Raw genomic sequence first — 21,682 nt, forward strand, 5'->3', positions numbered from 1 at the left:
CCCTGGGGGCGGTAGGCTCTCTAATAGGCAATGTTATTAACCCTGAGCGAGGGCATGAAGCCTACCCAGCTGTGGGATCCTTAAGCGTGGTCTCATGGCCCACGCAGTACTGCCACCTGTTGGCCATGGCTAGGAATGCAACCACACAGCATAGGGATCAGACGCAACGGTCCCTGACGTCCCTGACGTCCCTGACGTCCCTGACGTCCCAGAGGGCTGACAAGATGCAGATCGAGCTCGGCTCTGGAGGCAGAGGGTCCATCAGTCCTGAGAATATGAAGGGTCAGCTCCCACCCAGAGCCTGGCTAGCCATCTCCTTCACTGCCTGTCAAACTTTCCAAGCCCATCCCTGCTCCCCCCACCCCAAGTCCCTTGAATATCACAGTAAGCTCATTCAATCAACATATTTATTGAGTACCTACTACGGGCCAGCATTGTGCAGCAGTGACTGAGAGAATGCGAGATGATCAAGAACTCGGGCTGAAGTCACCTCTCCTGCCTGGACAGGATCCAAGGGGGTCTCAAGGAGATGGAGGAGTCCTCGCCCTGGTTCTGGTCTTCAGGGCTACTGACTTCGCTTGTCCCAGCTCCTGTGTGGCGCTGCTCTCCTCCTCCTCCCCACTCCATCTGCCTGTTAGACACGTCGCAGCTTTCCTGGCAAAGCGTGGTGGACCCAGGCAGGCCCGCCACCTCTGCACCCTCAGCTCCCCTCTCTCTGGCACTGAGGTGAGAGCGGCCCCTCCAAGTGAGCTACCGAGTGGGATCTAAGCAGGTGGCGTCACGCTGCGGGGTGTGGGAGCAGAAATCACAGCCCCTGCGCCAGCCTGACCCTCTCCGCACAAAGCTCACCTACCTTTCAAGAAGTTAAAGATCAACCCTGGGGCTCCTCGTCAACCCCACCCTCGCCACTCTGTTAACCCTACCCAGCCTAAAAGCTATAGGATCCCGTCCGCAGCCCGACTTGCGCCTGCCCAAACACAGCCACGGCGAGACTCCCACGGCAACCTGTCCAGGCACGCCCCCCGCCTAGGATCCCGGGAGAAACGGTTCCCGGCGCATGGCTGCTAAAATTCAATGGGAATTCTCTACCTGCGGGACCACAGAGTCCCAAAGGGCTGTCCGGGAGTTGAAGCAGAAGAGGGCCCCGCCACCCACAGACAGAGGTTGTGGGGAGGTGGGGGGCATTTATTTCTGGAGCAGAGAGGAGTTGGGTGGGTAGGACAAGGAGCTCAGCAGTGGACACAGCTGCGCATGAAGTTGACGCAGAGGCTCGTGTAGTAAGTAGGGTAGTCACGGAGGTGGCTGACGTGCGCAGATGACACGAAGTCCACAGAGCGCACCAGGACCCGGTGTGCCAGGCGAGCCTCCACCATGCGTTCCACGTCCCTGGCCAGGACCACCTCGTCGGCCCTTGAGTAGAGGTAGAGCTCTGGCCAGCGAGAGGCTGCATCGAGTAGCCTGTCATAGAAGTGGGTGTGGAACAGGGCCGTGAGGGGAGCGAGCAGGACATGGAACAGGACCGCCACCAGGGTGAAGGCCACCAGGAGCAGCAGGCGCAGCACTGCGGGCCGGTGCCCCAGGACGGCGGCCAGGGCCCGCAGAGCCCCCAGCAGGTTGCTATCCCCGGGGCCGCTGTCAAAGATGGTGCCCACCACACGCAGGCGGCAGAAGCGCCGATGGGTCTGCAGGAGCTCCAGCACATATCGGTACAGCATGACACCAGCATTGCTGAAGACATGGAAGAGCAGGGGCTCCTTCTCAATCTCGTAATCAAAGAGTAGCTCAAGTAGCTTCTGGGCCAGAACACGAAGTGAAGGGATGCCCAGGGACTCGGAGAAGAAGACCATGTGCCATGGGGCTGTGTATCGGATCACGATGCAGCCCTGGGAAGAGGAGAGAGGCCAGGTCGGTCCTCAGGGATGGGGGGCGGTGGGCAGGGGGACTACAAGCTAGCGTCAGAGATGCCCAGCAGCTACAAGTCTAGCAGTGCTCCAGGCACCAGCCCACCACTCACAGACGGGTGCCTTCCAGAGTGCAAGGTACTCGCAAGGCCCAGCTGTGGAATAACCACTTCATGCTGGCCACGGCCACCCAGCCCGCTGGGTGAGGCCTGGAGCTCGCTCTGGCTGACCAGAACAGTCTTACTCTGGCCCGTGCCCGCCCCCTTCCCCCCTGCAGTGCATCCGCTCAACTCCGGCATATTTAAGGGCTCATGCTTGGCGACACCTTGCTGCAGTGACTGCTCTGCACCAGCCCCACCCTCCCAGGCACAAGGAGCTACTACCCCCATAAAACCCAACACGCAGACACGGCCTGCATGCCCCAGCCTTGGCCACCAGAGGCCACTCGTGGGCCGGACCGCGTCAAGTCAGTCTCCGCCCACAGCGGCCTTCCGGCAGAACCCTGACAACACAGGCCATGCTCTCCGGCATAGGGGCCTGGCACCCCGATCTGTCTGGTTCCAAGGCCCGGGATCGCTCCTCCCACTCACCCTGAAATTCCAAATATAGGAAACACTGTTATTCCTCAAATTCTAAAACCTGAGCCAATCTCGTAGGCTTCTGCACCCCTCCATGCCTGGGTCAAGGATGCCTCAAAATCTCCAGACAGATCCTCTTCTAGGTCAGGTAGAAAAGGCAGCCAAAGCCACATGCCTCAGTGCTAATCCCCTCTCACTGTCCTATTCGAGAGACAAAGGGCCATTTGTCAGGGGAACTGAGTTGGGCGGGCTCTGGGGTCACACAGGTCTGGGTTCGATTCCTGGCACCACTTATTAACAGTAGGGGTGAAGAGCAATTTGCTTCATCTTCCTGGGCCTGTGCTTCCACCTGTAAACTGGGTTAACGTCCATCTCGCGGGCTTATGGTGAAGACTGAATGGAAAAACATACCTCAAGTGCCCCAAACAGGACCTGGCACAAAGTCAACTAATAGTAGCAGTAATTAGTGGCGGCAGGACTGATAACACGGAGGACACCCTCTGACCACAGTACGTGAATGACGCAGAGCTAAACACGATGGTCAGCTGAAAGAACCCTGCCATCAGCCCCCTAACTTCACCCCTCCCGCTGGCTCCAATCTGACATCTGTCCCCGACTCCCCCTGGCACTATTGTCACCAGGGCCCTGGCATGCCTAAGCCCCCCTCCCAGGACTCTGCAGAGGAGGCCCCTGATGCCACCTGGCCCCTCAGGCTCTAGGAAATTTCATCAAGTGCTCTAACTTCCCAACGGCATGTGAAATGTCTTCCACCCCCCCCCAACCAACACACAGCATTTCCCACAAATGCAAACACACTCCCACATCACACCTCCACACACACGCAACCCTAGAACTAAACGAAGCCCACCCACACCGTATCCCACAGATGCGGACACACGGGGCACCCACCACTCACTCGTGTGCACCCACCACACATCCGGGAGTAGCCGGCAAGACACCCACATGCACACGCACTGCTGGCAGGTACCCAGTTACACGCTCTGCTCCCTTCAAGAGCACACACGCGCACACACGCGCACACACACACTCCTCCCCTGGAGCATTCACACGCAGAAATAAACAGCAATTCCTGCGAACACGCCACCTATGAGGACACACACGATTTTGTGCCCTCCAACTCCGCATCACCTGTGAGTGCACACGCGGAACTCCCCCTCTAAGGGCCCAGCACTCCCCAGGAAGGGCACATGCCTGCCAAGCTTCCCCATGCCCGCCGGTCTGGGCCTCACTTTGAGGTTTCCCAGGTGCCTGCATCTCTGCTGCCACCTCCCCAGTCAGATGCTCCTAGAAGTCCCTGCAGGTCGGATCCCAGTCTCCACCCCCCTCATCCCCCAGCCAAGCGGTTCTCCATCTCTAGGCACACTCAGCCCCGAGGCCCTGCCATGGGTCCTTGCCTCCCTCTCCTGTATTCTCAGTCTCCTCCTTTCTCCAGATTTCTGTCAAACCAATCTCATTTAAAAAAAAAAAAAAAAAAGCCTCAGGGCACCTGGATGGCACAGTCCGTTAAACACCCGATTCTTCGTTTCGGCTCAGGTTGTGATTTCAGGGTCCTGAGATGGAGCCTCACATCCAGCTCTACACTCAGCAGGGAATCTGCTTAAGACTCTCCCTCCTCCTTGGGGTGCCTGGGTGGCTCAGTCATTAAGCGTCTACCTTTGGCTCAAGTCATGATCTCAGGGTCCTGGGATCGAGCCCCGCATCAGACTCCCTGCTCAGCGGGGAGCCTGCTTCTCCCTCTCCCTCTGCTGCTCCCCCTGCTTGTGCGCGCTCTCTGTCAAATAAATAAATAAAATCTTAAAAAAAAAAAAAAAACTCTCCCTCCTCTCCCTCTGACCCTCCTCCCCCCCATACCTGCGTACTCTCTCTCAAATAAACAAAACCATAAAAGCCTCTGCCATTACACTGTGTTCCCCTCTAACTCTATCCCACCCTCTCTCCACCTTCCTAGACAATCTTTTTGACCCCTGCCCTCTCCACCTCGTCCCCTCCCACTGACTCCCCTGCACTGCTCTCACCAAGGTCACCCACGCTCTCCCAAATGGCCAAATCCCATGACACCTCTTAGCGCCCATCCTACTTTCCTTCTAGCAGCATTCGGGATCGTGCACTCCTAGATATATTCTCTGGTAGCCCCACGTTGGGTGGAGATTACTTAAAACTAAAATCTTAAAAAAAAAAAATAAAAGAGCCTTAAGGAACAAAGTAACTAGACGCAATGGGTGATCCTGGATTGGATCCTGGTTTGGGCAAATCAGCTATAAAGGACATTTTGGGGACTGTGAGAGAATCTGAATAAGGACTGGGAACTCAAGAAGATGAAAACAGATTAAGCAAGGTGGAGATCATGGTCTGAAAAAAAGCAGGATGCAAAACGTATATTCAGAAGCTGGGACACCTGGGTGGCTCAGTCAGTTAAGCGTCTGCCTTCGGCTCAGGTCATGATCTCAGGGTCCTGGGATCAAGTCCTGCATCGGGCTCCCTGCTCCGCGGGAAGTCTGCTTCTCCCTCTGCCTGCCGCTCACCCTGCTTGTGCTCTCTGTCTCTCTCTCTGATGAATAAATAAATAAAATCTTTATTTAAAAAAAAAAGTATATTCAGTAGATCTCATTAGGTTAAGAAAAGCTACACACAGAGAAAAGCTGAAAGGATGGGCACGAACGAGTAAATAGAGGTCATCTCTAGGTGTAGATATGGTATTTTTACTTTCTTTTAAATAATCAAGTATCAGGAGTTTGGAGTTGGAACATTTTTTTCTCCACACCCATCCTGTCCCGACCCCTTTCCTTTCCCAGAGGACCCCTCCGCCAGCCCTGCCAACTCAACCCCGCTGCCTTCCCTGGAATCTAACCCCACACCCCCCACTGCAGTTCCCCCCAGGACCCCTCCCAGCCTCCTCTCTTGACACTTGCCCTTTCTTTCATTCTCTGCTCTGGCCACACTCACCTATTCCTATTCTTCGGCCTGCCCTCAGGGAACTTAGTCCAATGGAGAAGCCAGACAAAACAGGCCTGGCCCAGTGAGTGGAATTCAGAAGTCGCTGAAACTTAGCTGCAGAGCTATTCGTAAAAGGCGACACCAGAGGACCAGCCTTCTTGGTTGGGGTAAGGCCTCAAGCTCAGAACATTTCCCCCCCCAACCCTTCTCCCATTCCAGGGCCACACACCCCTCAGGCCCAGTGCAGATGGAGGCCAGTGGAGGGAGGCTGCGGCGAGGGGCTGGGGGTGTTGACTGGCCTTTCTCCCGGGAGGTCTCCACTCCTCCTCAGCCCAGGGCTTCCAGGTGGCAACCAGGGCTGTCTGTACTGGCGTCTTCCTGCTGAGGAGGGCAGGGCCAGGCCAGAGGCCAAAGATGTGAAAGGGGCTTCCAAAATATAACCAGCTCTCCTAAGGCTCTCTCCAGTTACCACAAGCTCTACATCCAACTCCGGGGGTGGCCTAAGAAGAAGCCAGAAAACCTCCAGCCTGAATCTCTTTTCCAAGAGGCCCTCCTGCTATGGGAATGCGAAGGTGCCACGGTCAACCCTAAGACAGAAACTCACCTGCGCAGAAAAGGAGAACATCCTGGGAGTACTCACTATGCCCAGCATGCTCAGCCCAGGCTCTTGCTGCCCATCCAGGCAACAACAGCCTGGAAGTCTGGGCCGACTCCCCAGCTGGGAGCACATCAGGGCTGGGCTGCACACCGTGGGGTTTGGGGAGGAAGGAAGGGGAAGCAGGTTGGGGGGCTGAAGGAGACAGACCCGGCCAAAGAGCTGGCAGCAAAGGAGGGATAATCCTGCCAAAGTCCCCATGAGCCCAGCGTCTTCCTCACAGGCTGTTCTCAGAGCCGGGCCTGTCACACTGGCGGTCAGCGGTCGCTGGAGCCCAGCGATGACAGCAGCCAAGGCCGAGTGCCCCCCAGAGCGGCCAGATTTACCCCGGGCGCTGGGTGTCCACAAGCCTGCAGTACTCACCCTTTTGTGGTAGATGGCGCTGTACTTGGCAAGGTTCTTGTCGGTGCAGCCACCCCAGCCCAAGAGAATCACCAAAGGCTGTCGAGTCCCCACCTCCTTCCCGCTGTGGTTGGGGCTGTTCTCTGGAACACAGACATGGTGGCACTGTCAGCACTGGAGTTGGCATGTGGGGTGAGGGTGACTGGCCAATGCAAAGCCAATCTAGCGGTAGGCAGGGAACCAACAGGTGCCAGACCTCGGCACATCCTGCCAGCACGTGTGCCTCAGGTTCCCACAGGGCTCCCTCCTCTATCCCACCGCAGAAGTGGCATTTAGGCCTCTCAGGAGGCAATGCAGGGTCACTGCAAAAACCCACATGCGGGCACCTTTTTTTTAGTAACTCAAAGACATAGCCCAGGCAAGAAAAGTGAGAACTTTCTCCATGCAATTTCACCTTCTAATCCAGAGGTCAGCAAACTACAAGCCATGGGCCAAATCTGGCCCACGGTCTGGTTTTGTATGAACTGCACGCTAAAAAGAATAATGGTTTTTCTATTTTTAAATGGTTAAAAAGAATCAAAAGAACTAATATTTTGTGACACATGAGAGTTCTATGAAATTTGACTGTCCACAATAAAGTTTTATTGGAACACAGCCACGCTCATTCATTTATTGTATAGCTGCTTTCACGATAGAACAGCAGAGTTGACTCGTGACAACAGAGACCCTATGGTTTGCAAAGCCTAAAATACCTATGGCCCTTCACAGAAAAAAATTGCCAGCCCTATTCTAATTTCACAAGCAGTTGGAGGAAGGAGACCTTGAAAGGAGAAATGGACAGACAGTGCCAACAGGGAGGTAGAGCAGACCCTGAGGGATCACACCAAACCACCCACCCAGTCCTGCCAGAGAATAATCATCGCCAGTATTTACTGAGACTTAACGCTCATAACAACACTATGAGGAATATTACTGCCGATGACGACACTGAGGCACAGAGTGGTTAAGATAGTGGCCTAAGGTCACACAGAAAGTGTACAGCTGGGAATCTGGCGCCTGCTCCCCATCCTAACTAAGCCACTTGAGACCCCCTGTGCCACCAGCACCATCCCCAACTAGAAGCATGTCTCCTGCGGAGATGTGCCAAGGCACAGGCCAGCTGCCTCCTCCATGGCTACTTTCTAAGAGGCTTCCCTGCAACCTCGTTGGTCAGACCTCATCTCATTTCCCCTGCCGAGTAAGGACCCACGCACTCAAGGGGACTTCGGTGCAGGGACTGTCCGTTACTAGTTATCCGCCCTCCCGCAAGGGCCAGGGTGTGCCCTTCCAAGTATCAAGCCACTTGGCTCTACTCAGCTGCCACCTCGAGATTTATGGATGTCGGTGGTGACCGGGCAACAGTAAATTTCAAGGCTAGTTAAGAGGATGGTAAATATAAATCACTAACCTCTGGACAAAAGGAAGACAACAATTTCCTGTAGAAATTAATGTGATTGAAAAGTTCAATGTTCCCGCTCTCCAGCAGTGGTGACTCTGGCCTTCAGAGATTAACTGCCCGCCCCCGGGGGGATCCCAGGCTGGGCTGCAACTCAGCCTGGAGTGGGAGCTGCCTGCGCCCCAGTCCCAGCACTCCCAGGCTCCCCTGATGCTGGCCTGGCCTCTGGTGAGGGAGACGGTCCTACAGACCTAACGCAGGCCACTCCAAATATTTGTACCACCTTTCCTGGCCTGGCGTCCCCATTCCCTGCCCTTCTGGCGGAAAGGCATCTGGGCCGCCCTGGGGCCCATGACCAACCCTGCTGGGGATGAGGACTGCCCATGAAGCTCGGGCCACAGCAGCCTCAGGGGTAGCAATCAACAGCCACCCATTTGGACCTGCCTGTGAATCTCTGAGATCCAGGAACTAGATTTCTGAGACCTGCCCCAGGGAGGCTCCCTTACCTCTGTGCAGCTGTCTGAGCATAGGCTCCCCTCCCCCAGCCTGCAGCGGTCCCCTCCTGTGCCACCACCAAGACACAGCAAAGGGCTTTGGCATTTATCTCAAACACAGAGAAGGCAGCCAAGGGACGCCACACCCCCTGGCGGCCTCCTGAGGTTAAGGCCAGCCCCCACCAGCAGTGATGGTGCATTCCCAATTGAGGAAGGTTCGAACAGCTTCTGCTGGGCCTCTGATCCGCCCCTGGACTTGAAACTCCCTTCTGCTCCACCAGGTTTTACAGGCATCCGTGGCTTCACCAACTCAGGTAGGAATGACTCTTCCCCAGAAAGGCATTTCCATGAAGAAGCTCTCAGAATGTGGATACCCTGAACACACTGCCCACTCCCAGAGCCCAACCTTTCCGTAGTGCTCCTCATGGGAGGGAACTGGTCCCTCCAACTCCAGCCGAGGCTACCCCTGAGCCAAAGCTGCTCCTCCTGCCCGGGGGCATCTCCCATTCCCCCCAACAAAATCTCCTCCCGGGGCCCCACTCTCTCTACGCATTCCTAACTTCAGCCTTCATCCTGACCTCCTCCCACCAGAGCCATGCTGCCCCTTCTGATTCTGTATTTCAAGTGCTACAACCCAGAAAGTCCGAGGTGCTCTGGCAACGTGGCTGAGAGTGCTGGCGCCGGGAAAGGCCTCCCGAAGGAAGACACACGTGCTGCGCTGCCCTGGAGGCCCAGTAGGAACATGCCAGGAGGAGAGAGGCCATGAGCGGGGGGGGCAGGAGGCTCTGGAGATGCCAGGGTTGGTCTCAGGCCCAGCAAGCAGTCCTGGGGGCTAGAAGCCACGGTGAGGAGCAGGAATGGTTGCAAGAGCTGCTGAGAGTAGCACTGGGGCGCGATCCTGCAGGGCCTTTCAAGCCATGCGTAGGAGTTGGAATTTTATTCCGTCGCAGTAGAGAGCAAATGATGATCCTGAATTGGGGAAGTGGAGGGATCCAACTTGTATTGATTAATGACTTGCACAAGGATTTAATGTCTGTCTCTCCCTTTAGCCAGCAGGCTCTGTGAAGGCAGGCACTGAGTGCGGCGTGTTTATCACCGCCCCCTGCCCAGTGCCCAGCCCCGTAGCTGGCCCATTCAGGCGTGCAGGAGGAACGTGCTGGAATGAACATGTGGCTGCAAAGTGAAGGATGGATCCAAGGAGAAAGAGCTAGCATTCTTGCTCCCCATTGCCCTTTCCAGAGTAATAAAAGTAATTCTTATGGCTGTTGTTATTTATTGCCACATCCAGATCATGATTCCTCCATCCTCTCATAAAAGCCCCTGTTCTTTTTATGCTTATCCCACTGGCCATATCAGCCTCGTCCCTCCTGTGGCTGACATCTCGGGGCCTCTGGCTGCTGCGCCTCAGGGGCAAGGCTTGGGCACTGGCTCCGTCTCTCATTTATGCTCCAAGACTTCCCATGACCCGGTGCCGGCAATCAAATCCACCCCGTAAGCCATCACAAACCTCTCTGAAGTCCACATCTCCTTCCAGCTCTTACTACCCCTCTTTCCCAGCGCCAAGAAAACCAGTAATGGTAACAGGAAAAAGAGTATTATGTGGCAGGCACTGTTCTAAGCACTTTATGTATCAACTCATTTAATCTTTACAACACTCCCGTGAACAATGTACTGTTATTCTCATTTTGCTGATGAACAACTAAGGCACAGAGATAATAGATAACTGGCTCAAGGTCACACAACTAATAAGCAGTGAAACTGGAATCCAAACCCAAGTGGTCTAGAGACCAGCTTGTAAAAACTGCCCCCGCCGGCGCCCTGGGTAACAAAACCCAAGCCCCCAGGCTGAACCAAATCTCTACCACCTCAGCTCCAAACGTGTACACGTAGCTGCCTTTGTCCATCAACAGATCCAACTCTGACATCTTCTGCCTCCTCCTCAGGGACCGGCCCCCCCAGCAAGGGCCCCAACGGATGCTGCCTCACTGGGTCCTGCAACCATTCTCAGAGTTCGTTACTATTGTTGCCATTTTACAGATGAGAAAACTAAAACACAGAGAGAGGAAGTTCCTCTCCCCAGGACCATGCAGCCAGGAAGCGGCAGAGCCAGCATCCATCTCTCTGGACCAGCACGGCACCCTGCTCTCACCTCCAGGACCTCACTCGCGCTCACTAGTGGGGAGCCCCCTGGCCAGTGTGCTATGCTCCATGTTTATGGCTTGGCTAATGCCCACCCCACCTCCTGAGTCAGCTCACTGTTCACTTCCAGGAAGCCTCCCCTGAAGCCTCCCGCAACCCCTTCCCATCCCCCACTCCCAATCGCCAGACTGGGTTAGACGCCCCCCGGCCGTACCGCCACGGGGCCCACCATCACCATGTCTACGCTTGCCATACTGCTGGGCAGTGTCCGTTAGGAACAGGGAGGAGGCTGCTGTAACATGCAAGGCAAGAGAAGGCAGAGGCCTGAACCCCAACAGTGGAAGACAGGTAGGAAGGTGGAGGGAAAGGATGGGGACAAGAGTAATTTTGGAACATGGATCAAAGGTCTCAAAAACATGCCATCTCTGACACAGCAATTTCACTTCGGAGAAAAAAAAAAATTTAATCATATGGAAATATTTGATAATACATGAAGCAAACTAGAGACATACATGTAAGAGCTAAAACCATAAAAAAGAAAACACAGGAGTAAATCTTTGTGGCCTGGCATTAGGCAATGGTTTCTTGGACATGACCAAAAGTGCAAGGAATAAAAGAAAAAAAAAAGATAAATTGGGATTTCATCAAAATTAAAAACATTTGTACTTCAGAGGACACCATCAAAAAAGTGAAAATAACAACCCCCACAACGGGAGGAAATATTTGTAAATCATATATCTGATAGGGAGCTTGTATCTGGCATGTACCAAAAAACCTCTTACAATTCAACAATAAAAAGACAAACAACCCGATTAAGATGGGCAAAGGATTTGAATACACATTTCTCCAAGAATGACCAATAAGCACATGAAAAGCTCAACATCATACTCATTAGGGAAATGAAAATAAAAACCACAGTGAGGGGCGCCTGGGTGGCTCAGTCGGTTAAGCGTCTGCCTTCGGCTCAGGTCATGATCCCGGGGTCCTGGGATCAAGTCCCACATCGGGCTCCCTGCTCTGCGGGGAGCCTGCTTCTCCCTCTCCCCCTCCCCCTGCTGGTGTTCCCTCTCTCGCTGTGTCTCTCTCTGTCAAATAAATAAATAAAATCTTTAAAAAAAAAAAAAACAAAACAGTGAGATCCCACGTTATACCCACTAGGATGGCTATAATCAAAAAATCAGATAGTAACAAGTGTTGATGAGGATGTGGAGAAATTAGACCCTCCTACACTACCGGTAAGAACGCAAAAAGGTGCAGCCAGTTTGGAAAGCGGTTTGGCAGTTCCTAAAAAAACACTAAACATCAAGTTACCACAGGACCCAGCACTTCTACTCCTACGTCATCACACACCTAAGAGAAGTGAAAGCATGTGTCCACACACAAACCTGTACACAAATCTTCATAACCACAAATATTCACAAGAGCCACCACGTAGAAACAATCCACATGCCTATCAATAATGTGGTATATCGGGGTGCCTGGGTGGCTCAGTTGGTTAAGCGACTGCCTTCGGCTCAGGTCATGATCCTGGAGTCCCGGGATCGAGTCCCACATTGGGCTCCCTGCTCGGTGGGGAGTCTGCTTCTCCCTCTGACCCTCTTCCCTCTCGTGCTCTCTATCTCTCATTCTCTCTCTCTCAAATAAATAAAATAAAAATTTTTTAAATTAAAAAATAATAATAATAATGTGGTATATCCCATACAACGAAATACCATTTGGTCATAAAAAAGCAATGAAGTACTAACACAGGCTACAACATGGATGAACCTTGAAAATCTATGCTAAGTAAAAGAAGCCAGCCATGGGGCGCCTGGGTGGCTCAGTCGTTAAGCATCTGCCTTTGGCTCAGGTCGTGATCCCAGTGTCCTGGGATCGAGCCCCGCATCGGGCTCCCTGCTCTGCGGGGAGCCTGCTTCTCCCTCTAACTCTCCCCCTGCTTGTGATCCTGCTCTCACTGTGTCTCTCTCTGTCAAATAAATAAATAAAATCTTTAAAAAAAAAAGAAGCCAGCCACAAAAAACTACATATTGCATGATTCCATTTATGTGAAATGTCCAGAATAGGTAAATCCATAAAGAAGCAGAGTAGTGGTCGCCAGGAGTTAAAGGGAGGGGGGAATGGGGAGAGACTACTAATGGGTATAGGGTTTCTTCTGAGGTGATGGAAATGTTCTGGAGTTAGTGGTGATGGTTGCACAATTCTGCGAATATACTAAAGAACAATGAATTGTACAGCTTTAAAAGGGTGAGTTTTATGGTATGTGAATTCTATCTCAATAATGCTATTATTTTTGAAAATTAGTAATAGGGTTGCCTGGCTCGCTCAGTCTGTAGAGCATGCGGTTCTTTGACCTTGATGTTGTAAATTCAAGTCCCATGGTGGGTTTAGAGATTACTTTCAAAATCTTTTAAAAAATTAGTAGTAATACATTAAGTGAAAAAGCATGTTGAAAAGCAGCATATACAACAGAATATATACATATATTTAGAGGTGCATATATATTTATGTATATACATATACACACATATATTTATGCATAGAAAAAAACACATCCAATATTAATAGTAATTATTTCTGGGACTAGAAGCAATTGCTTTTTCGTTATTTTTTTTAACCATTTTCTAAAATCAACATGTATCGCTTTTGCAATGAGAGTTAAAATGTTATTTTAGCTCCTTGGTAAGGCAGAAGTATTCTTCTCAACCCTCATGATTCTTGAGCACCCACAAAACAATTTAATCTCACAGGCTCCTTGTCCTCTAGAATTTCTCAACAAAACAATACTGACACCAATAATAGAAGAATTACAGATACATATATTGTACAACAGTTCAAGTCATAAAACTAAAGCATAAATTAGATTATGTATATCCCAGGGGCATGTGAAGAAGACAAAGGAAAGGCTGACAAGGCATAAGGGTCTATGGCACAATATATGCTTTTTATCTGTAAGCCAGAATCAAAATGCAAAGAATCTGTTTTCTTTTTAAAATGCAAAGAATAAAAGGATCCTCAGTTTCTTCTACTCCCCAGAAAAACTTTCTAGATTCTCACATATCTAGTTCCGGTATTTATTTATTTTTTTTAAGTAAACGCTACCCCCAACATGGGCTTGAACTCATGACCCCAAGATCAAGAATCACACGCTCTACCAACTGAGCCAGCCAGGTGCTCCACAGTTCCCATATTTATAGATTTAAAAATTTCCTTTTTTTTTACTTTTTGAAATAAGAGCCTAGGAAAGTAGCACAGTATCTTAAGAGTACATACTTTAGGGGCGCCTGGGTGGCTCAGTTGGTTAAGCGACTGCCTTCGGCTCAGGTCATGATCCTGGAGTCCAGGGATGGAGTCCCGCATCGGGCTCCCTGCTCGGCAGGGAGTCTGCTTCTCCCTCTGACCCTCCTCCCTCTCATGCTCTCTGTCTCTCATTCTCTCTGTCTCAAATAAATAAATAAAATCTTTAAAAAAAAAAAAGAGTACATACTTTATAAAACCATATCTGAATTCAAGACAGGGAGACAAACCAAGAAACAGACTCTTAAGGATAGAGAACACACTGATGCTGGGGGAGGGGGGAGTGGGAGAATGGGTGAAACAGGTGATGGGGATTGAGGAGTGCACTGGTCATGATGAGCAGCGGGTGCTGTATGGAAGTGTTAAATCACTATATTGTACACCTGAAACTAATGTTACACTGTATGTTAACTAACTGGATTTAAAATAAAAACTTTACAAAAATAAAAATAAAACAAAACCTTATCTGAGTCCAAATCTCTGGCTCGCCATGAGTAACTATGAAACAGACCTTGCGCAAACTCCCTAAACTTCAAATTCCTTATCTGTAAAATGGGGCTATTAATATATAGATTAAATAAGATAATGTTTGTCGAGGGCTTAGCATGGTACCTGGCACAAAGAAAGAGTTCAATGAACCCAAGATACTACTCCTTCACAAGCAGCACATGTGTCCTATAGAAAAGGAGAAAATGAATGTCTAATAAAATTGGAATCCCACTGTTTTGTAATCTGCTTTCTTCCATTTAGCAATATATTGTGAACCTCTCTCCCTGTCAGCTTACATATTTCTACAGCACTCTTTTTAGTGGCTATGGAGTGACTGTAGAATATTTCATAATTTGTGGTGACCAATCTCCCATTATTGGACATGATATTTCCAATTTTTACTATTATAAAAGGACTCTATTGGACACCTCTTTCTTTGTGTGTGTCCTTAATTGTGTCCTAGAAATGGAACTGTATTCAAGCAACACTTCCTAATGTCAACAAGAATCTGCATGTACTAGCTGAGGAGTGGAGCTCCGGAGTTGAAATCTGGGATAACCTGGGGTAAGATACCTCAGCTCCCTGGAGTTTCTGTTCCTCGTATGTAAAATGGAGTAAGACCTCTCCCTCCTTCACAAGGTGGTTGCCATTAATAATAGATGCTCCTGGCAGGCCTAGTATGTGAGCAGGACATGGTCAACAGAATAAGGGCAAGAGAAACCCTGGTGAGCTCAGAGAAAGGAGACCTGTACACAGTCCACCAGGTCTAGATCTCAAATCTAGAGCCTAGCACAGCACCTGGTACAGAGCAGACATATTAAAAAGGGTTTTTATTAATGTGTGAAAGAGACTGTGATTCCAAAAAATATAGGCATACCTTGGAGATATTGTGGGCTCATTCCCAGACAACCCCCAAAAAATGAGTATCATAATAAAGTGAGTCAAATAAATTTTTTGGTTTCCCAGTGCATACATATGTTTTCACTATACTGTAGTCAATTAAGTATGTGCTAGCATTGTCTAAAAAAACCATGTACATACCTTAACTTAAAAACATTTTATTGCTGGGGCTCCTGGCTGGCTCAGTCAGTACAGCATGCGACCCTTGACCTCGGGGTTGTGGGTTCAAGCCCCACATTGGGTGTGGTTTACTTAAAAAAATTAAAAAATAAAATCTTCTAAAAATACATTATTGCTTGGGACACCTGGGTGGCTCAGTCAGTTAAGCATCTGCCTTCAGCTCAGGTCATGATCCCAGGGTCCTGGGATCGAGTCCTGCATCGGGCTCCTTCCTCGGCAGGGAGCCTGCTTCTCCCTCTCCCTCTGCCTGCTGCTCCCCCTGCTTGTGCTCTCTCTCTCTGACAAATAAATAAATAAAATCTTTAAAGAAAATACATTATTGCTAAAAAATGCTAACCATCATCTGAGCTCTCATCAAGTCATAATCTTTGTGTTGGTGGAGGGTCTGGCCTCGATGTTGACGGCCGCTGCCTGGTCACGGTGGTGGGTGCTGAAGGCTGGGGTGGCTGTGGTGATTTCTTAAAATAAAAAAAGAAAGTTTGCCACATTGATTGACCCTTCCTTTCAGAAATGATTTCCCTGTAGCATGTGATGCAGTTTGACAGCATTTTACCCACAGCAGAACTTGTTTCCAAATTGGGAGTCAATCCTCTCAAACCCTGCAGCTGCTTTAGCAACAAAGTTTATGGAATATCCTAAAATCCTTTGTTGTTATTTCCAATCTTCACAGCATCTTCACCGGGAGTAAATTCTATCTCGAGGAACCACTTTCTTTGTTCATCCGTCAGATGTAACTCCTCGTCTGTTCAGGTTTTATCATGAGATGACAGCGATTCAGCCACATCTTCAGGCTCCAATTCTAATTCTGGTTCCCTTGCTCTTTCTTGCAGCTACCTCCTCCACTGAAGTGTTGAACCCTCAAAGTCACCCACGAGGGTTGGAATCAACTTCTTCCAAAGTCCTGTTAATGTTGCTATTTTGACCTCTTCCCATGAATCACAAATATTCTTAATGGCACCTAGAATAGAGATTCCTTTCCAGAAGGCTTTCAATTTACTTTGCCTAGGTCCAACAGAGGAATCACTCTGTGGCAGTTATAGCCTTAAGAAATGTATTTCTTAAATTATAGGACTTGAAAGTTGAAATTATTCCTTGATCTATGGGCTGCAGAATAGATGTTGTATTAGCAGGCATGAAAACAACATTAATCTCATCATACATCTCCATCAGAGCCCTTGGGTGACCAGGTACATTGTCAATGAGCAGTAATATTTTGAAAAGAATCTTTTTTTCTGAGCAGAAGGTCTCAACAGTGGGCTTAAACTATTCAGTAAACCATGGTGTAAAAGATGTGCTGTCATCCGGGCTTTGCTGTTCAATTTATAAAGCACAGGCAGAGTAGATTTATCATAATTCTTAAGGGTCCTAGAATTTTCAGAATGGTAAATGAGCACTGCCTTCAACTTAGAGTCACCAGCTGCCTTAGCTTCTAGCAAGAGAGTCAGCCTGTCCTTAGAAGCTTTGAGGCTAGGCATTGACTTCTCCTCTCTAGCTATGAAAGTCCTAAATCACATCTTCTTCCAATATAAGACTGTCTCATCTACATTGAAAATCTGTTGTTTAGTGTAGCCACGTTCATGGATTATCTTAGCCAATTCTTCTGGATAACTTTGCTGTGGTTTCTACACCATAACTTGCTGCTTCACCTTATACTTTTATGCTGTGGAGACGGCTTCTTTCCTCTAACCTCATGAACCCACCTCTGCCAGCTTCCAGCTTTTCTTCTGCAGCTTCCTCCCCTCTCTTGGCCTTCAAAGAATTGAAAAGAGTGAGGGCCTTGCTCTGGATTAGGCTTTGGCTTAAGGGAATGTTTGATCTTCTACCCAGACCACTCAAACTTTCTCCATATCAGCAGTAAGGTTGTTTTCTTATCATTCATATGTTCACTGGAGTAGCACTTTTGATTTCCTTCAAGAACTTTTCCTTTGCCTTTGCAACTTGGCTATCTGGTACATGAGGACTAGTGTTCAGCCTCCCTCAGCTTTCCACAGTCCTTCCTTAATAACCTTAATCATTTCTAGCTTTTGATTTAAAGTGAGAGACTTGTGATTCTTCATTTCACTTGAACACTTAGAAGCCACTGTAGGGTTATTAACTGGCCTAATTTCAGTACTGTGTCTCAGGGAATAGGGAAGCCCAAGGAGAGGCAGAGGGAAGATGGAATGGTCAGTGGAGCGGTTAGAATACACACAACAGTCATCGATTAAGTTCACTGTCTTATATAGGTGGGGTTCGTGGCACCCCAAAACAATGAAAATAGTAACATCAAAGATCACTGATCACAGATCACCACAAAAAATATAACCATAATGGAAAAGTTTGAAATATTGTGAGAATTACCAAAATATGACACAGAGACACGAAGTGAGCAAATGCTGTTGGAAAAATGGAACCCATAGACTTGCTTGATGCAAGGTTGCCACAAACCTTCAATCTGTAAAAAAAAAAAAAAAAAGCACATCTGCGAAGTGCAGTAAAGCAAAGCACAATAAAACAAGGTATGCCTGTAAATTAAACTCCTCTGTTTTTAAAAAAAAAAAACAGGGGGCCACACAGGCAAGGAGAGTTTGAAGTCCCAACTCACTCTTCATCTGGGCCTCTAAGGCCTCTCTGGTGTGACAGCTCTGTGGGACCACCTCAGTCCCCCCACCCCCAGTGCCCTTCTGCGTTTTCTTTGCTCACCATCTACCCATCAGCCCTGTGAAGCTCTAGGTCCAGCTTGGGCCACTCTTCTCCAAGAAGCCCACCGCAACCACTGGGGCCCACCACAGTGTTCAAAACCACTCCAGACTATTTCCCAGGTGCCAGTAAAAGCTTCCTGAAGATTAAGTGGCCTTTTTTATTTTCCCCACTTTTTTTTTTTTTTTTGGCGAGTGCTTAGCAGAAGAGCAGGTTCACAATAAAACCTGGGCTCACAATAAACCTGTCACTTCCCCTCTCTGTGACCTCCAAAGGCCTTCCTTGTACTCTAAGGGTAAGCCCCTTGTCCAGACCCTGTGAATCAATTATTTCTGAAAATGTTTACTGAACATGAGAGCAATACAGTGCTGTTAAGAAGGCCTCCTGGCCTGCCAGCAAGCAAAGAGGGGCCCTGGGGCAGGACTTGGCTGACCATTTCTCCAGACGGGAGAAGGGGCAGCGTAGCCTCAGCCTGGGATGTCAGGGCATCTCTGGCTCAGGCCCGCAGAGCTGCCAAGTGGCTCCATTCAGCTCATTTGGCGCCTCCTCCTTGGCAGGCCCTAGCAACAGTGAGCAAAACCATCAAAAGCACTACAAAAGGGATCCCTGCTCTGGGAGCCAGGAGAACAGAACCTTCCCCAAGGAAATGAGGTGGGAACAGAGTATTAGGAGGGGAAGGGGATCACTGGTCAGAGAAGGAAGCAGGGAGATTCCAGGTCAAGGGATCAGCTTCAGCGAAGGCCCAGACCGACTACTCTCCCAGCATGGGCAGTCACAGATACTGGCTGATGGGATTCCCAGCAGAAGGATCCTAGGCTGCCCAGCCCAGGCTCTGAACGATCCCAGACCCGCAGCTGCCTTCTAGGTAACTGGGTAACTGATATGCCAGCAGCAGCTGCTCGCCTGTCAACTCACAGCAGTGCTGGGCACTGCAGTTTTGATCTTCAAATATGGGGGAAAGACATTCCAGAAACCAAACATGATTGTCCTACATACTTCTCCACCATTAAACAGCAAATGCAAAAGAAAGACAATCTCTAGGATCCCCACAGGCTATCCCCACGTGAAGCCATGTCAGCCTGGAGGGAGCTCTCTGCAGATGGGAAACAGATTCAGGGGACCACGGTGCTGTTATCTCCCGCTGAGGGGTGCGACAACCTCTATAGCTCAGCTCTGGGGCATGCGCTTTGAGAGGGAAAGGCATGATGAACTAAAGCCGATCAGATGGAGGAGATTCTTAGAACCACATCAGAGGAAGGACAGCTGACGACGGCCTTAGAGATATTTCTCTTGGAGAACAGAGATGTGTGGAAGGCATGAGCTGACCTCTTGAAGAGAGAAGAAGAGAGATTATCTTGCTGTGTTGCGCCCACCCCGACCCTCTAGTCCTGCAGTTACCACATCATTGTGAAACCACCTGCTTATAAATCCTCACCCGTCCTGAAAACCACAGCTCCCTAAATGGAACCTGTGCATGACTCACTTCTGAGGCACCAGCAACTAACTGGCGGCCAGGACCCAGCAAATGCTGAACTGAAAACAGAAACGACAGGAAGGCCTATTGTGGCTCAAGAAAAGGAAGTGCTTTCTAACAATCCCAGTTACCTACAGCAAGCCAGGATGTTTGGGAGGAAGCATCCTATCAGAGAAGGGTCTGGAAGCAACAGAATACCCTCATGCTGGTAGGACTAAATGGCCCCCTGAGGTTTCTTCCAATTCTAGGACCCCGCCTCCTGAAGCAGTAAGGGGAGCCACAAGCAGAGGAGATACACCGACACGCCAGGCACACACATCCAGTCACTGTCCTGTAAACCCCCACAATCCCGTGAAGGAGGCACCATTATAATTCCCATTTTACAGTGGAGGAATCCGATGCTCAAGAAGGTTCAGTAACTTGCCAAAGCCATAAAACCAGTAAGAGGTAAAAGTGAATGGCAAACCAAAACCACCAGGCTGCCCACCTGGGCTGAGAGAGAACATCTGCCCTCCTATCCACACAGTGGGCAGCTCCAGCCCTTTGCAGCTGGTGGCTCTCCAAGGGCAATAATATTAACTGGCTTCACCTCCCCCTGAGGCCAGAACTTTTCAAAAGCATTTTTACATCCATAAGCCCAAGAGCCCTACGCCACCATACCCAGCTCTAAGGCAACAGAACTGGTCTAGGGCCATCTGTCCTTTGGGAGCCTAGGGGCTGCCCTCTCCTCCTAGACCCCAACCAATAACACAAGATGCTATGGGAGGGGCTTGGGGAGGCTCTCCTGGAGGTGGCAACATCTGAGCTAAGCCTTCAATGACGGAACCGGACAAGGACAAGCGAGGGGGCAGTGCGGGGCAGCAGAGGGGAAAGGGCATTCCAGACAGGAGCAAAGGCGGAGAAGCAAGAAGTGTGTGGAGAATCACAAGCAGTTTGGGTTGCCAGAACATAAAACGCAAATTGAACAGTGGAAGGACACAGTGATCAAAGAGATAAGCAGGGGCTGCTAAACTGCGAAGGACTTTGAATGCCACGTGAGGAAACCTGAACTTGATTTATCCTGAGGGCAATAAGGAGCCACCGAAGGCTTTGAGGCAGACTGGTGACAAGAGCAAACCTCTCTATTAAGGAAGATCACTGTGGTAGCCATACCAGAGACTGAGCTGCTGGCAGTGAGACTGGAGGGCGGAAAGGCCATGTGAACTAAAGCAGGGAGAGACATGCTGGGCTCAGTACCTCAAGCCTCCTCTATCATAATTCCCTGTCGGGGCCAAACTTTCCATTCTCTGGGCCCCCAATCCAACTCTCACTGCAGGCCTGCTCTACAGGCTACTCATTTTGTGGAGTCTCCCACACAACTGTCTTTAATGATACGACTCTAGGGAGGAGTAATGTTAATCATTATATTTACTCCATGCCAGGCACTATGCTGGGTCCTTTACACAAATTACCTCAGTTGTGCAACCAACAGCCCTGGAAGGGAGGTTACTATCGGTAGCCTCGTTTTGCAAAGGATCTGAACCGACTTCTACCTGACGGCAGAGACTGCTCGGTTCACCCCTGCCAAGGAGAGTGGGAGGGATGAGTCCCGTGTCCCGGGCTTCTACAAGGACCCCCGGGAAAACAGTGGGTGGAAAATAATGGGTGGGTCCCCTAGCCACAACCGCCGAAGAGAGGCTGGAAGTGGGAAGCCTGAGCCCAAAGGAATCAGGACAGCCCCTGCCCTCGGCAGCCTTCAGCTGCGAGGAGAGAAACGAGGGCACGGACCTGAGAACTCCAACTGAAAAGACAGAAATAAGCCCCCAACGGAGCCGAGGCCGCAGGGATGGGGCGGGGCTCGGACGCTGCGACCACTCCGGGGGCGGGGCTTGCACGGGGGTGGGGCTCTGTGGGCCCGACCAAGTCCAGGACCTGCGGGACCCCGTGAGGGGGCGGGTCGCGAGAGGGCGGGACTCCGAGAGGGGCGGAGCCACAGCTGTGCTTGCGACCCACAGACTCGTTAGGTTACCTCCCCACGACTGGACCCGACCCTCGTTCCATACCCTGGCTCCAGCAGGGCTGATCCGGGATCTCGATGGTGTAGTCCAGCTCAGCCGAAGCCATGGTGAAGGCGCCAGCCCTCAGCACGGGCCTCCGCCGGAACTCCCGCTCGCGCGCCCGCGCCTCA

At 50.4% G+C, this 21,682-nt stretch overlaps 1 protein-coding gene across 3 annotated transcripts; it reads right to left on the bottom strand.

Annotated features, from left to right (window-relative positions):
• Positions 1 to 414: 414 nt before the first annotated feature.
• On the bottom strand, positions 415 to 21,682 carry TMEM53 (transmembrane protein 53). 3 transcript variants are annotated; one of them, XM_021683830.1, is made up of 3 exons: positions 21,558 to 21,682; positions 6,453 to 6,574; positions 415 to 1,883 (listed from the first exon to the last, which is right to left on the bottom strand). In XM_021683830.1, exons 1-3 carry the CDS (start codon positions 21,616 to 21,618, stop codon positions 1,230 to 1,232), a joined length of 837 nt encoding a protein of 278 aa, XP_021539505.1. In that variant the 5' UTR covers positions 21,619 to 21,682; the 3' UTR covers positions 415 to 1,229. The 3 variants fall into 3 exon arrangements, with proteins under 3 accessions (XP_021539505.1, XP_044769944.1, XP_044769943.1); XM_044914009.1 differs by having other exon boundaries at positions 421 to 1,790; positions 21,558 to 21,681; XM_044914008.1 differs by having other exon boundaries at positions 421 to 1,793; positions 21,558 to 21,681.

The sequence above is a fragment of the Neomonachus schauinslandi genome, chromosome 4 (genome assembly GCF_002201575.2).
Source record: "Neomonachus schauinslandi chromosome 4, ASM220157v2, whole genome shotgun sequence".
Lineage (NCBI taxonomy): Eukaryota > Metazoa > Chordata > Mammalia > Carnivora > Phocidae > Neomonachus > Neomonachus schauinslandi.

What these genes read in the sequence shown, in the direction of transcription:
- TMEM53 (XM_021683830.1), bottom strand. Translation starts at nt 21,618, where the DNA reads ATGGCTTCGGCTGAGCTGGACTACACCATCGAGATCCCGGATCAGCCC. An exon ending in TCAGCCCTGCTGGAGCCAGG is followed by an intron (nt 6,575 to 21,557) that starts GTATGGAACGAG and finishes TCTGTGTTCCAG; the next exon opens with AGAACAGCCCCAACCACAGC. An exon ending in GCGCCATCTACCACAAAAGG is followed by an intron (nt 1,884 to 6,452) that starts GTGAGTACTGCA and finishes TCCTCTTCCCAG; the next exon opens with GGCTGCATCGTGATCCGATA.